Below are 16,827 nucleotides of genomic sequence, written 5' to 3' on the forward strand. Positions count from 1 at the left end.
AAAGGAATAGTAAATCATTTTGTACACGATAAATTAAAACAGAACTAACCTCATATTCTGTAGACATGACCCAACAACTGGATGTTTGAAACATCTCATAAGGGTTACTCTAACCGTTGCTAGGATATCTAGTTTAGATGGCCCTTGTTTCTGGCCTTTACACAAAACTTGTTCTCCCCAAAGTTATATCCGACACAATTGTTCTTAAGAAAATAAAAAAGGTGCAACAGTATAAGTTCTAGAAATGCAATAATATGCATAAATTAAGTATTCTTCATTATTGAAGATGGCTCAAAAATCGATACAAGCTAGGACTTGATAGGTTACAACCGCAGAAATGGAGTCAGCGAGTCTCAGTATGTAGTGATAATGTTTAAGGTTTGACAACGTCTTTTAGGAGTGCATTTTACTCAATGCTATCAACATTCATCACTAAAGGGTAGACTGTAACGCTAATATAATCAATCTACAATCATTTACAGTCACAGTCTGGGCCCTGGAAGTAAGTTAAACTGCTTTTGCGCTGCTCATTCTGCACATCAATTACAGACCGAGAACCAGTCAATTCCACCTAAAAGCAGAGTTAGTAAGGATCGGCTCTTCTGTGTGGAATGGATTATTAGCAGTTACAAGAGTTACCCAAGTCTGTGAGTTGAATCGCTAAGTGAAGATAAAGTCGAAGCATCACACTCGATATTTAATAAAAAAAACGACCTTTCTACGTTATTTTTGAGGTGGAATCTCGTGTATATCAGATTTGTTTATGTATAAACCATATTTAAAGTACATTTAAGATACCTTATATCTTGTCCAACAGTTAGTGCTTTCAAGATTTTGTTTTCTATCTCTTCAGTCCCTTCATCAGCTGACCGAACAAGTATTGTATCCTTATATCTTTAGCAAAACTGTTACTAGCAACTGCTAAATAAGATGCATGACCAAAGAATAATCACATGGCATAAGTTCATTTTGTGTTTTCTGTGTAAAGATGTTATATGTTAATTCATTTTAAGGAGGTTTTATTAAGAGATTTTCTGTACATAAAAATAATCTTTAAAGATCTGACAAACTGCAAAAAGGTTTTTACTATTCCTTTTATATGTCTTTAATAAGTCTGTATGGGAAATAAAATAAATATTGAAATTTGAATAACCTTTTTATATCACTGGTTTTACTTAAGCTTAAACAAGGTACTTAAATGCAAAAAAGCAAGTTCAACTATTTGTTAAATAACAGTTTGTTTGAAGCAACAATCTATGCAACAAGGCATTCGAGAACAAAACAATATAAACATATATTTTATCATTTTAAAACAATTAGTAAATACTTCACAGTTAAATACGTTAAATCATTTGCAGCAGGTCATGACATGTGTTTACCTTGTAATTTATGTTCTGAAAATAGACGCTGAACAGATGATTCAGAATATTAAAATAAACTAGTTTTAGTAGTGGGCGAGAATCTGAAAGTTGCGTGCTTGTATAACATTCACTAATTGCAAGATTGGTTATATGACACTGTGTTTATTTGTATAACTGATCTCTGTATTTGTGACTCGGCGATATATGACCATTTTGTGTCGATTCGCCGTAAAACCAAACTCACTCACTCACTGTATTTGTGAAGAAATAAAACATACATGTATATCTTATCCCTTAAACAGACTACGGACGGTTAAAGCAAACTACGTTATATTCCAAGATATAACAACCTTTCTAGAAGGCCCCTCCCACTTGATCTAAATAATTTGGGTTGTTAATTCCAAAGAGCAAGGGTGCACCTATTAGTAAACATGATGAGGGGAGGTAACCAACCACATAACATGAACCTTAACAGCATTTCAGTTACCTACCGTCCGTCATCTACGAGGAAAGCGCATTTATCTTCAGAAAGCATTACATTTTAAGCAGGGAAAATAGTGACCTTTAAATGAGACTAAATGTCATGGTGAAATAACAGTTTAGGACAAGAAAAGTGAACGTTTATCAGAAATTACTGTAGACAATAGGGTTGTGATTGCACTTAGTACCTCATTTGACTGTAGAAATTTTGTCCATAGGTTCTTGTAACCGAGTAACTGTAAGGTTAAAATCATTGCAGTGAATACACCATGAATTTGCGATTTTGAACTGCTTCCTCACTAGGATTTGGATGCGGTTTACATGAAAAATATGTGTATACTATAGATATAAAACTAGTCGCTTACAAGTAGAACTTGTCGTTTCATTACGTTAGCTCTGTATGCCGACAATATGCACAATGAGACTAGGCACTGATCACTGCTGTAAGATTTGGTGGATATCCGCATAAACATATATAATAGCAGTGGCCAAAACATCATAACTGTCCTGAAAATTATGGAACTGGAAATGCCGACAATATGCAAAACGAGGATGGTCACTGATAACTCCTGTAAGGTTTGGTGGAAACATATCTCCTTTAGGATGCGAATGATGTTACATCAGGACTGGTGTTGTTACTTAATGATATAGTATACCTTAATTTCTTGAAAGTACGTAATTCCTGGCATTTTATCATTTGATTAATTTGCAAACAGTCAGTATTTGTTTTAATTTTTGATGATTTTGTTGCTTTGAATAACATATTTGTGCATTTTATGCACTAATGTTCAAATGTGGAAGGTAAAAAGTGGATATATAGACTGATGTTACCGAGTATATAGATGGGTGTAAGGTTACTTATTCATTCCATTTTCAAATAAATATTGGATAGTTTGGTTTGTAATACCTATTTTCCGTTTCCATCGATCATTTTGTACTCATATGATAAATATGTGTTCTAAAATTGTTCATATTTCTGTAGACATTAGTGATATCCTCAATTGAATTAGTGTTACCATGGAAACGAAATCAATGAACTATATGTCTAAAATGTAAATTTCATATGCAATGATACTGGTCTATTTCAGGAACATAGTTTCAGCTTTTCATTTGTATTTCAAACCTATCCATGAGAATAATAATTGCAAACCCATTGATTATTCCATAAAAATGTCAGATGAAGACTGTTTTTAATTGCAAGCCCAATGATTATTCCATAAAAATGTCAGATGAAGACTGTTTTAAAAACAGTCTTCACCTGACATTTTTATGGAATAATCATTGGGTTTGCAATTATTACTTTGATATTTGTTTAGATAAATAATAAAATCTATAAGATCCTTCGGAAGCACAGAATGCAACCAAGCGAAATAATAGCTGACTCGTTTTGATTTAGTCTGTTCATGAGAGGTAATGAAAGTGCAACAATCCTCACGCCGCCTAGCACCGGCAAGCGAAACTCTATTACAAAGATGTTGAATGGACTCTATGATCCCAAAGGACCAGAAAATATAACAACACTGAATCTAAGTACGGGGAGACTTTTTACAGCCGTCATATGGCACTTAAAGATTGCTGTAAGAAGAAAAATAAAAATAAGGCAAATGAAACAATCATGTTACTTGTCTTAGAAATAACATGTTTTGAAGCTAAATTTAACGAGAAATATATAAATATTCGATATTTTTCTAAGAAATTACGATTAAGAAAACAAGATATAACTTAAAGATAATTTGAAACATTAGCGTTGCAATAGTTAAAAATTAAGATAACTAGAGTACCATGTAAAGTATTTCATATTCTGCTAATATTATTATGCTAATATTCCATACTGGTCATAAAGAGTATGGCACTGAAGCCTTCGAAAAATATGTTATCATACACAATTGCTTTAAAATAAGAGAAATTGCGTTACCATGGGAACACGATCCGCGCGACATATACATTTTAAGGTTTGATTAGAAAGTTATTGTATATACTGTTAAAAAATCAAAAACACAGATTTCTACCGATAACAATAAAACCGAAATACACTGAAAAGTGTTTAATATCCATATTTTCCTTCTTATATTAAATATCAACTACCTTTGGAGGGTCATGTTCTTCAAATCTTGATTGAAAAATTGTATTTGAAGCGACAGGGACAACGAACTTAAAGATTATTGCAGTTAAAACAATGAATTACAAGAAATAAAACTTTAATTATTTTGAATCTGCCCTAGGACAAGGTATACTACATCCTTAACTGACATACTAATGGCGTTAAAACTTAAAACCAATCAGACAAACAATTACTTGTATCATGAATATAACAATTTGTAAAATTTATACAAACATACAAATAATTTCAGAATATTTTGTCTTCTGTTTATTGTACCCATTTATACATTTAAAAGCTTAAAATTAAAATTATCTGTGGCTTATTTGAAGGTCTGTCTTTCTGCACATATATCCACCTGTGCTTAAAATATTGCCTGGAAGGGCATCTGAAGTCTTCTACAACCGTGAGTGCTAGAAAGCTGCTATATGATCGTTTACCATTCCGATGTGACGTTAAACTGGACAAAAATATTTTTAATTAGAAAAAGACAATTTATTACAGAGCACTTATGGCTAACTTAGTTATCAAGAATTGTTCAGTGGAACTATGTTTTGACAAAATATGCTGTTCTGTATAGAGATTAAAACTGAACAGGAGTAATGTTAAAAACTCAAGCTATCCTATAAACATTTAGCACCTCAATATAGAAGATAATTTTTAAATCAAACTGTGAGACGTGTTTAAAAGCAATAAACATGCAATTGTTTTATCTGCACGAAGTCATCGTTGTTTTAAGTATTTTAGAGCTACGGAAGTGAACTGACTGTTGGTTATTATAAACATATTTATTATAATGGGGTGACTTTTAAGTGCCTACTATTTCCTTGCAAATCAGATAAAAATAGAATTCTAGAAGATTCAAACAAAAATACTCAGCGATACTTGATGAACAACAAATCATAGCGGAGACAAAAAAAATACGGAAGTTAATCTTGTCAGGCCTAAGGGGTTTCATTTATCTCGAAATTTCCTTATTTCAGTTAATGAATCAGTCAAGTATAATGCTCTCTCCATTAAGTTAATAGGTTCAATTAGTACACTTAAGAAACCTGTCCCTGGATACAAGAAATATGTGTGTTTATAATCGTGACAACTGGGTACGGGAGTAACATGATATAAATATTAACAACATACGAATTAAGTATAAGATTCCGAACTGTTACTTATAGAATCGTATGTAAATAAAAGTACCTGTATATATAAGAATAATACAAGTAGACGTAAGAGCAATAAAGTAACATTAAACTGTTAGAATGTAAGTCACAATAACACCATTTTAAGGATACACTAGGGGGTCAATAGACATTTTTTGGACATTTTTGTTTTTATTTCATATAAGTGCACCATACTTTCCTCTATTAGACGCCCAAAATGAATTTAAAAGTTCAAATATAAATAAAAAATATTTGATGAATTTCCAGAATTACAGAAGATATTTGACATGAGTTTAAACAGCATACGACTTCCTGAATATCTCAATTATTATAACCATTATGTGGTCATTCAAGGCTCTAGATGGAGTGTTAAAGGGAGTTATATTGCCCTGATGAAATCGAAATTATTCGGGTGATTTCCATCAGTTAAATATAACTGATTTTGACTGGCTGTCTTGGTGGAGTGGGTTAATAATTTGTGAATAATTATAAATAATGTACAAGTTATGGACCCATTAATACATGGTTTGAAAGAATGAAGGTTAAGTGTCTGATGTGATTCAATTCCTTTATTTATGAAGGAAATTGCATACAAACTGTCTGTTCCTTTGAAATTTTTTCTATAAAAGCGTATCACAGTAAAATAAATGAACCCATTCTTGATTTATATCACTTTTAATTCATTGGGGGAAAGAAACCGATACTCCAAAATAATTGCTTCCTTTATATAGGTTACTGACCGTTCCAAGGCGGTGCCCCTATTTTCAACTGGTTGTATTGTCTGTCTTGTATTGTCTGTTGCGTATGTTTTCTTGTTTGTTGTAAGCGTTTTTCCTCCGCCTCACTCCCCTTATTGCCCGCTCCTTTCCCTTTGATTACGTTACTTTTTGCATCCCCTCCCCCTTTACTTTTAGTAAGTATTTGTGGCTCCCCTTTGTTTTGGCAGCCGAATCCAAAGACGTTACTTGACTTTTTCCTACTTGTGTGGGTGCGTTTGTATGCTTGTGAGTCTATAACGGTGCCCTACTGTTTTCTTATGTGTTGCTTGTTCGTTTTTCTATGTTATTCAGTTGATCGTAATTGTATGTTTATCTTTGGTAAATGAGTGTCTGCGCTATTGTGGTTTACATTGTAGTGCGACTGTTTCTAAAGAACACGGAATTCCCATGTATATTCGTCCTTGTTCAACTTTCCACTTCGGGTCATCCCCCCCCCCCCCCCCCCCCCCCCCCCACCGTCCCAACCCAAATTCGTCTATTACTATTTCCTTCCCCTCTATCAATATTTAGCATGAATGAATATGTACTTGTTGGATGTTTGAAGCAACCCGTCTGAAATATTTTTCGATTACAGCTTCTTTTTGTTGTTTGCAAATGCGTGGCTCTGGGGCTGTGTTTTTGATGCTCTGTGCTTCCGCGAAATCTACCCTGACCTATTATCTTTTGTCTGTAACTCTTTCTTTTTTTTCAATTTAGGTAAATTTCTGATACATGTTGGTAGTTTATTGGCCTCCGATACTGCGCACAAAACTTTAGCTCATTTGAAGTACTGATGAGAGAGTTGAATCTGCTTGAAGATAACAGTCGACTTTTATATATTTTGTTGTCTTAAAAGAATCATGATGCAGAAAATGTTACTAAAGGAATGTTATTTAATTGTTTACCTTCATTTTGGTATGCTACACAGTATGTTTATTCTTAAGAATATGGGGGAAAATCATGTAAAACACCCCTCGACCCCTTAGTTTCTTGTTTTTTCTTGGTTGGGTTTAACGTCGCACCGACATAATACGACCCCTTAGTGTCCTTAAGTCAAATTAAAGCATTTACAAAGTCTCATTCCAACGGAAGATTTTGAAATACGACAAGGCTGACTTTGATAGTTTTCGTGGGTTATTAAACAAAATCGACTGGTATACTTCTTATGTACCGTTGTTTCACTCTGGAATTCGAAAACTTATAAGACAAAGAAGTAGACTTTTCAAAAAGGCAAAGCTACGTTATAACGAATCTCTTTGGAACGAATTTAAAAGTAAACGAAATGAAGTCACAAAAGAATTAAGAAAGGCCAAAAATGATTTTAAAAATAAAATTAATGACCAGCTTAATCATGAAAATTTTGATGTCAAAACATGGTTTAAAATATCTAAGAAATTCATGAATAAGATAAAGTCATCTACATTCCTTAACTTGTCCTATGATGGCAAAATAGCATCAGACGACAAAGATAAAGTTAATGAAACTCCTACTTTTGAAAACAATCAACAATTGACGAGAGCAACAACTCAACCCAAGACAATCCCGGCCAACCGCCACACGTCCTTGATCATATACACATTTCAGAACAAGATATTAAAGACGCAATGCCATCAGTTAACCCATCTAGGTCCCGTGGCCCAGACCTGCTCACTCCTAAACTTTTAAAGGAAGGATGCGTAATAAAATGAAATACAAATTAACTCCTAATGATTTATGTACAGACTAATTCCCGAACGTATCCAGCACAGATTTGACTTAAGACAATAACAGAGGTTACCATTATTATGATGTAGAACAGAACTGTATCGAACATCCTTTTTTGCCCTCTGCAATAAGAGAATGAAACAATTTACCATCTTCTACCACTAGCAAAACAACCTTACATTCATTTAAACATCTAAACGCAAACAACGCCTTAGATTTTCATGTCGTGCACTTAAACATGATCTGTTTCTACACAAATTGAATCTCCTTTTTGTAGCTATGACAGTAAGTCATTTTTAACGCCCTGTCCTAATTACACACAACAACGACACAACAACGACACACCATCTTCACTCTTGTTCCCTGTCCATTGACAACTAACATCTAACTTATGAGCAAAATAAACTGATAATACTAAAAAAAAACACAGAAATTCATATCAGCGACAGGCCGTTTTGACTTTTGTTAGATTCGCGATGGGATTGAATCATTAAGAGCTGAACCTTTTTCTTCTTTTTTTTCTTTTTTTTCTCCCCTACTCATTGCTGAGAAATTTTTACACCTTTTCACTTTCTTTCTTATATACATATCATGTTATGCTTATTTGAGTACAAAATACTGTTTAAACTAAACTAAATTACAATGTTTCAGCTGTTGCTGGTGGATGATGACCTCAAGAGGCCATTCGAGCATTTCTTTAGGCTACAGCCTGGGTAGAAACACCGACCTTCCATTAGCCAAAGAATGGTTTCCTGAAATATATTACACCACAAGCGAGGTATCGAACGCAGAGTAGTGAGTGGCAAGTGATGTAAGTGGAGGGCTACGGAGGGTCCCATATAAGGCAAAAGTTCCAGGAATACTAGGTGCAGTATATCAACGCATACTTTTTTCTTACTTGTCTATTAGAAACCCATAAAAGTTATAGATGTTTCCTTGACAAGCCACAAAATGTAGTTTATACTTCCTTGCTCAGAACGATGAACAACTTAAAAGTTTAGGAGCGGTTTAGGTCTGTAAAGTTAAAGCACTAAAGGTGAACTTTGCATTTTAAACATTATGAGAATTTCTTAACCATGTTCTCTTCAAATAAAATTGTACTTTTCAAGCATAATGAGTTAATTGCTGTAGTGTTTATCCTAGCTCATAACATCCTGTGACCTTCGTGGCGAATGGTTAAGGTCGCTTACTTGAAATCACTTGCCCGATCACCGATGTGGGTTCGAGCCTCACTCGGGGCATTGAATGAGAAAACCAACATAGTGGCTTTGCGACCAGCATGGATCCAGACCAGACTCTTTCAAGGCCTATAGCAATTAGAGAAACTGTTAGCGAACAGCATGGATCTTGATCAGACTGCGCAGTCCGGTCTGGATCCATGCTGGTCGCAAAGCCACTGTTGGTTTTCTCATGGCGTGGCTCATATCCGAAACAGGTGAATGAATAAATATTATAGGCGTATACGCTTATTTACCAGATTCTACAGTATTAAATTTTGGTAAACAAAAATTACGGGTGGATATTTTTTTAATGCTGAGCGAAGCTATTTTTTGTGGAAAATTTAAGTAACAAGAAAACTCGATTTTTGGCTCTCATTTTATAAAGCGAAAACATAGAGCAATTCCGATTAAATCATCGTCTGGAGATTCATGTCATTTTTCATTTCATGTATAATTTATGGATTTACGTTAAAAAATATTGCCGGTACAATAATTTCAAGGCAGATTTTGTCTGAAGAAAAGTTACTGTATGGTTCCTCCTTAAGTAGCAGAGAAATAAAGCGAGCCAAAATATTCCGAAATATTTTGTTGTGTGCTTGAATGATAAACAAGAAGTATATGGTTTAGGACACGAGTCCGATTGTTTGTTTGATTTTAATTATAACGGCCAACAACTATAACCAGTGTTCATGGCTTCTGTAGCAGTATTTGCCTGCTATACTCGAATAAATGACAACAAACAACAGATGTAGTAGAGGACTGGCTTCAGTCACATTGTCATCCTTAAGTAAGTAGCATATTTGTAGGAGTAAACATATACAAATAATTTTTTGACCGAGTCAGTGTCAGTATCTGTTAGGCGGTTGTTTGGAAAACAAATCATCTTTTTCAGCTAAAACATGTGATTTGTTCAAAAAGTTTCCGGTTGGTGTGAATTCACAATAAAGCTCGGACGTTTTTGCAGATGGTAATTTTAGATCCCATCACTCCCTAAAGAAGCAACCAATTGAAAGCAAAATAAAAACAAGCACTGTTTAATTGGATATGTTCAACAGAGGTAATGGAAAGTACAAAACCACAGCAAGCTGATTTAAAGTAGGCTTGAGTCTGTTCAATGACCAAACCGGACTAGGAAAATAGCATCATTTGCTTATTAAACATTATTCATACATAATTTCTCCTGGAGAATATTATGTTCGAAATTCAAATTAACAAACAAACAATGATATAAATGCACTTTTTGAATTCAATATCAATGTATTGCTAGCATATTTTCAATTTCCTTAAATGGAGATACTATGGATAATTGGCAGTGTCTGTTAAAGAAAAGCTTTTTATACAGTAAGCGTTTGCTTACAATCGTAATAAAAAGATATATCGATATATTTTCATATATTGTGTATCAACACATTTCAAAAAATATCTAACTAATTTGTGCTTTAATCACTTATTTATTTCGCATATAACTCTATCTTAGTTATCTTAGTCATTTTTCTTTCAAAAACTTAAGTCAATCAGATTTGGTGAAAAGGTAGATCATATTTTTGATGCTGGAAGTTGAATGTTTTGCAAATCCAAGTATGTCGTTTAAGAAAAATGGGGGAATCTTGCTGTTGTATGACATTCCGTTATTTAAACAATTATAGTTTTGCTGGTTATCTATCTATATATAGTAAGGTAGCACAGTAGTAAAATTTTACAGTAAGTTCTATACAAAATTGTCTTGTGAGAGCTTTCCCACATATCTTGTACCATTTTAAAAAAGAATTACTAGGCTAAGCCTTATCCACAAAAAGCACAAAGAAAGTAGAGGTTATGTATCTTCTAAGAGAGATCTTTCGTCTGACAGGTCAACACTACGAAGATCTTCCAAACTGACAGCTGAAATATGGATAAGAATACCTGTGTAATAAGGTTTATATTCCATTACTGCTCATGAACAGACTCAATAAAACCGCGTCTGCAATTTTCACTGTTTGCTTTGTTCTCGGTGCGTCCGAGGGATCTACTTTCCAGATTTTATAAACATTTCTTTAAATGCAAAAATTGTCCTTAAAAATGTTACCAAAAATGTCACGAATAGGTCCAAAATGAAATAAAAACAGGAACTGGCATACCTAAAACATGAAAATGCCACTTTAATTGAGAAGAATTAAGGACTTTTCTCAATCCGTCATTATCTGGATAGCCCGAAAGTGTTGCTTTATTACCTGTTTAGTACGTATTTACCTGTATATATATTTATACCAGACGATTTCTCATGGTTAAGCGACTTTATATGATAACAGCGCAAGTTGCAATAATTTTACAGAACGAAAATGAAACTTTGATTATTATTATCAAAGAAATCAAAACATACGTTTTCTCATTTATGACCAATCAAAATAATGGATAAACGGCTAGAATATCATTCCAATGAACTGCAATGCAAATTGAAATTAAACATTTAAAACAAGAGTAAGCATATTTATGTTTATTTTTTCGCAAGCATTTTTAAGATTATTGTTATTAATTCATAGTTTGAAATGAGTTAACACGGAAAACATGCAAAACAATTAACTAACTGGTTCAAAAATACACAACTAGGTGGACTCTTGGTTGAATGTTCGTAATATTTAGTATTTACGTACGTTCATTTTGCAAGTCATTCTTTATAGTATCCTAGCTCCCATCCATCAATCAAACGAACAATAATTTCTTCATCTGTCATCGAGATCATCCGGCTGAAAAATCCGAGTGGATTAGATATCCGTATATATGGATAAATCGCAAAAATCCACATTGGAATAAAATGTTCCTTATTTCGATTTTTTCAGTTCATAGAGAAATCTGAAGTACAGTTTTAAATTTGTAGATGGGAATGCGACTACTGATTGAAATATCTGATCGAGAAGCTCTCTGTAAATCATTTTCTCTTGCAATCTATTGTGGGGCATTTCAAACATTTCATTCACTAACGGACATCTTAATAAAATGTCAGACCCTTCTTCAATCATGTCATTAAGGCGGCCTACACATGCTGTTCTGTCCCTTACAGATACTTTACTTTCTAATAAATTCCTAGAGGGCATCATGTAGTTTGGTAAGTACTTCCATTCTATGCTCACCTTCAGATATCTCAAAGAATACAAAAGTACATCAAAGAAGTCACCTTTCGTGTAAACTGGTCTTGACTTTTCGAAAACCCAGAATATTGTGTTTTTAACAACATAGGAAGTAATATTTTCACAAATAGGTTTTAGCTCGTGTTTTACCAACATTTTTAGTGCGGCAAATATTTTTATTTGTGGATCGTTAAAAGAACGCACCAACGCTTGTTCAGCGAATGTCTGTGAGATTCTCCACTGTAAAATTTCGTCTGTTGCATCTTTCTTCCCAACGGGAACTACTAGGACATCTAATCCTTTCACAGTTTCTATCAAGTTTTTGGGCGGCCAGTTGTACTTTCTGGGTCGGTTGCTCCAATTATAACCAACTGATGGACCAAAACATGGAAAAGATTGAACGAGATCCATTGACACATTTATATATTTAGCATCAAATATGACTGACCTTGCAGGCCCATTTATATCCGCAAATACAGTTTCTTTGGTAATGCTTTCATTAAGGAAATTAGATATGTCGTGAATTATTAACCGATCGTTTCTTAGGTAGCACAATCCATTCTTTTCCACAAGTGCATCCCTGATGTTTGTCAGATATGGGTCACTTGATCTCTGGGTAGCATCGAGGAGATCGTCAATCTTTATCAATTTCAACGTTGTGTATCCTTCTGGAACATCTTTAAAATCGAGTTGAAATACTGCTTGTGAGGGTCTCTCTGGTAAAAAAGTTGGAGATTCCTCAAAACATTTAACATATAAATGGACAAATAACACGTCAACATCGCTTAAAATTCCACAACCTTCTCCACGACTTCCAACAATGATCAGATCAAGATTATCATTCTTCTCATGCCAAAGTTTACCACGTACCATAAATTGTTCGATCGCTTTGTCCCAAAGCAAAACTCTTTTTTCTGCAAGTGATTTGGAATATCCAAGTTGGTCGAATGCATTGTAGTAAAAGTCCAAAGTCTTAGACGTACTGCTGCATTCGTTTGTCATTTAGTGCACAGATCAGTGTTATAAAACAAATGTTAGTTTAACATGCATAAATATTTCTGAAATTGTGAAACAAAAAGAAAATCTAGGATAGTTTAAACACGCGGAACTATTGAGTTGATAGCATGATAATCCCACGCGATGAAACTACACATATAATATTCTATCTAAGATACTCAGTCCTTCTTCCTTGTTCAAATAATTCAGCGCTTTTGAACGTTTATCTTATAGATGAAAAGGGCGCTATAAAAATCTGGTAAATAATAATTCAAATTCTACTTTCATCTACAATACTCTCTGGTGTCCATTCAGTAAATGTTGCATTAATCTACTTTGGTAAAATGCAGGGATCGCCTTTACACTGAACGGTCATACGTTATACGTAATGTATGGTCATATAATCTGTCTTACTGGCATGAATATTTTAATTAAAATATTAGGCTCTCATTTTCTTGTTTGACCTTTGTAATTCGTACTGTAACACATATATGTCCAATATATAGCTTATATCTTGCTTTTTATCGTTATTTCTTATAAAACTAGAGTTGTCACAGGAATGACGAATTATACCCCACAATATGGCCTTGTCACAGAACTAAGGCAATGTCAAAGCTGAACTTACTTGACCTTTGACCTACAGACCTCAAAATCAATAGAGATCATCTACCATGATCAACCTCCCTATGAAGTTTCATGATCCTCGGCCCAAGCGTTCTCAAGTTATTGTACGGAAGAGGTTTAAATGACCTTTGACCTTTGGAACCCAAAATAATTACGGGTCATCTGCTGGTCATGACCAACCTCCCTATTAAATTTCGTGATCCTAGTCCAAAGCGTTGTGAAGTTTTTGTCCGAAGACCGTTTAAGTGTTCCGGGTCACTGTGACCTTGACCTGTGAACTGCTGTCCTCGAAATCATTAGAGGTCATCTGCTGGTCATAACCAACCTCGCTATCAATTTTCATGATCCTATGCCCAAACGTTCTCAAGTTATCATCTGGAAACCGTTTAACTGCTTCGTGTTATTGTGACCTTGACCTTTGACCTACTAATATCAAAGTCGAACATGACCTGTATTTAATCATGTTACACCAGTGTACAAACATTTAAGATCCTACACCCAAACATTCTCAAGTTATCATCTGGAAACCGTTTAACAGTTCCGAGTCACTGTGACCTTGACCTTTGATCTACAGACCTCAAAGTCGAAATTGACCTGTATTTAATGATGTTACATCTGTGTACCAAAAATTATGACCCTAGGCCCAAGTGTTCTCAAGTTATCATCCTTAAACCATTTAACTGTTCCGAGTCACTGTGACCTTGACCTACAGACCCCAAAGTTGGATTTGACCTTTTTTATAATAATAATGTTACATACGTGTACCAAAATATATGATCATAGGCCCAAGCGTTCTCAAGTTATCATCCGGAAACTGTATAACTGTTCAGGGTCACCGTGACCTTGACCTTTGACCTATTGACCCCAAATTCGAACATGACCTGTATTTTCTGATGTTACACCTGTGTATCAAAAATCATTCAAATCAGTCAAGCCTTTTATGAGTTATCATCCGGAAACCACAAAAAACAACGGACGGACGGACCAACCGACCGCCAAGCTCACTCCTATATACTCCCTCCCAAACTTCGTTTTGTGGGGGTATAAAAATATTAAACAGAATTATCTTTCTTCTTGATGTGGCTTTAAATCATCTTATTTCTATCGTAAGTAAAATTTTCGTGTTATCTGCATTTTTTAACAAATTTCACAGCTTACAAAACTTACAGCAATACCCCCTTATTAAACCATAAAGCATCAGATCGGAGACAGGTTCATTATCATTTTATAAGAAGAATGGATATATAAACACATTCAGTTTGTCGTAAACGTCGTCGTAAATCGTCACGTTAACTTCCGGTTGGGTATGCGCACATACAAAAATCAATGTAACCTACCTCCTTAATGTTGCAATGATTGATTTGACAACCCTGTTCCTAATTAATTAATTCATGTAGCACCAGAAAACCGTATTTATCCCGCACTGCAGTTGCATCCTTCTTACGTTTGCCTGACGCAGACTCCATATACCAGCCAAATGATTTGAGACAATCAATAAATTAGGTGACATCTTATTACAGACATTCTTTGAAAGGCAAATGCATTATTTTCTTAATTCCTATTAGACCTGCTTCCCAGGCTTCGTCTTATAATTAAAAACTGTGACTGCAATGAACAAATATCTAACAAGGTAACTAAATTTATTTAAATTCACACTGTTTCAAACGTATAAATCATTGACATTTCAAATATATACAATGTTTTATACCAGATTTATATAGCGCCTTTTTCATGAGAAAGACGTTCCAGTGCGTTTTACGTACAAAGGCAGCCATTCACGGCACCACTTCATCCTCTGTCGGTACAGACCCAGAGCGATCTGAGCACAGGAACAGAGCGAGTTGAAGCCCCCATAACACAAGAGAGAGAGAGGGGGAGATCTTTTAGATTCAGACCTGTCCGGCTAACCTAACAGTCTAGCTCTTTGCGAATAGACTGGGTCTTTAAAGTGCCCGGTATGAAAGACCGATACACGCGAAACAGTATTTTCTTGGAAAAACCAGTACATGCCTTTAGTAAGACGGGAGCCACTAAAGAATACATCTAAAATTTCCAGTGCCTAGACCAGGATTCGAAACCCAGGATTTCTGTACTGACAGTGAATCATACTATGACTAGACCAGAAGGCAACCTAATAAAATCATGAAGGTAGCCAATTTTTTAAATAAAATATTCTTGCATGACAAGTGACAAGACAAACACTTAATTTCGACAATGACCACAGGCAACCAGCCTATGAAGTTTGACGACTGTTTGCAAAAGCGCTCATTAGTTATTGAGCTGTCACCGTGACCTTTTCTTTCTACCTGCTGACTACAAAAGTAGTAGTGATCATATACTGCTCACAGAAAATCATCCTACAACGTTTTGCCATTGTAAGACAAGGTGTTCTCTCGTTAGTGATCAGAAACAAAATGGTCTACCAACCAATGAACGGACAAGCAGTAGAAAAAGAGCAAAATATACCCCTCTTCCTCAAAGTAATTGGGAAAATGATGACATTTATAGATACTTATTAATAAAGCTTGAGCACTCAGCGACCTCCAAAATCACAAGACAAAAACGGGGGAAGATGACATGATAAACGTCAGTGTTCAAGACAATTAAGCCAAATGTTTCAAAATATATTTTTTACAGTTTAGAAAAACAGCTTATGCGTAGGCAATGATCTGCAAACGTGTCTTTCAGGAGGAAAATGTTCAATATTTTAAAATATTGCTTTGAATGTACTTTGAATGTACTTTTGTAAAATTATTATTATGAGTTAATGAAAGTGTCAATAACGGATAAGGTAGAAGGAAATTTACATCATTCACGCCGGTAGGGCGTTCTATATCTGTTGTGTTCTTTACTAAATACTCCTTGGCCTAACGGTTTACGTTTTCTATGAAATAGTTGTTTCAAGTTGCTTCTTCAACTTAAGTGTGTCCACCGGTGCCCCCAATTCCTGTCGGTGTGAGGTCAAATATATTTGTTGACACTGTAAGACTCAGTAAGCTTTCATACTACTTTGGGTTTAGATGAGAGACATCGCTGCACGGGGGATGGATGTTACAAACTCTCGTTACGAAACACAGGCTAAAAGAAACTGTGTGTGTAAAGAATATAAAAAATATATATCTTTTTATTTAATTTTTAGTAGGGGAAAGTAATGTGTGATTGAGATAAATCCCAATATGAACTACAGGTGCACAACTTGTCATGCTGAACAACGTTTCTTGAGTTGCAAGGTTCTAGGTAAAACAATGTTTTCAGGTGAATGTGACGCAAACTTTCAGGCCCTTACTGCATATTTTAACTGTCAAGGGTTATAACTCTTGTGCAA

The 16,827-nt window shown here is 34.7% G+C and overlaps 2 protein-coding genes across 2 annotated transcripts in view; both read right to left on the bottom strand.

The window, feature by feature from the left end:
* Positions 1-16,827, bottom strand: part of LOC123533700 (gephyrin-like) — a 473,298-nt gene that overhangs the window by 365,325 nt on the left and 91,146 nt on the right. The gene's annotated exons all lie outside the window — the stretch shown is intronic.
* LOC123565068 (uncharacterized) lies at positions 11,577-12,884 on the bottom strand. The gene has a single exon (XM_045359080.2). It carries the CDS (start codon positions 12,882-12,884, stop codon positions 11,577-11,579), a length of 1,308 nt encoding a protein of 435 aa, XP_045215015.2.

The sequence above is a fragment of the Mercenaria mercenaria genome, chromosome 1 (assembly GCF_021730395.1).
Source record: "Mercenaria mercenaria strain notata chromosome 1, MADL_Memer_1, whole genome shotgun sequence".
In the NCBI taxonomy this organism is placed as follows: Eukaryota; Metazoa; Mollusca; class Bivalvia; order Venerida; family Veneridae; genus Mercenaria; species Mercenaria mercenaria.

Excerpts from the sequence above, each read along its gene's own strand:
- LOC123565068 (XM_045359080.2), bottom strand. The coding sequence starts at position 12,884 with ATGACAAACGAATGCAGCAGTACGTCTAAGACTTTGGACTTTTACTAC.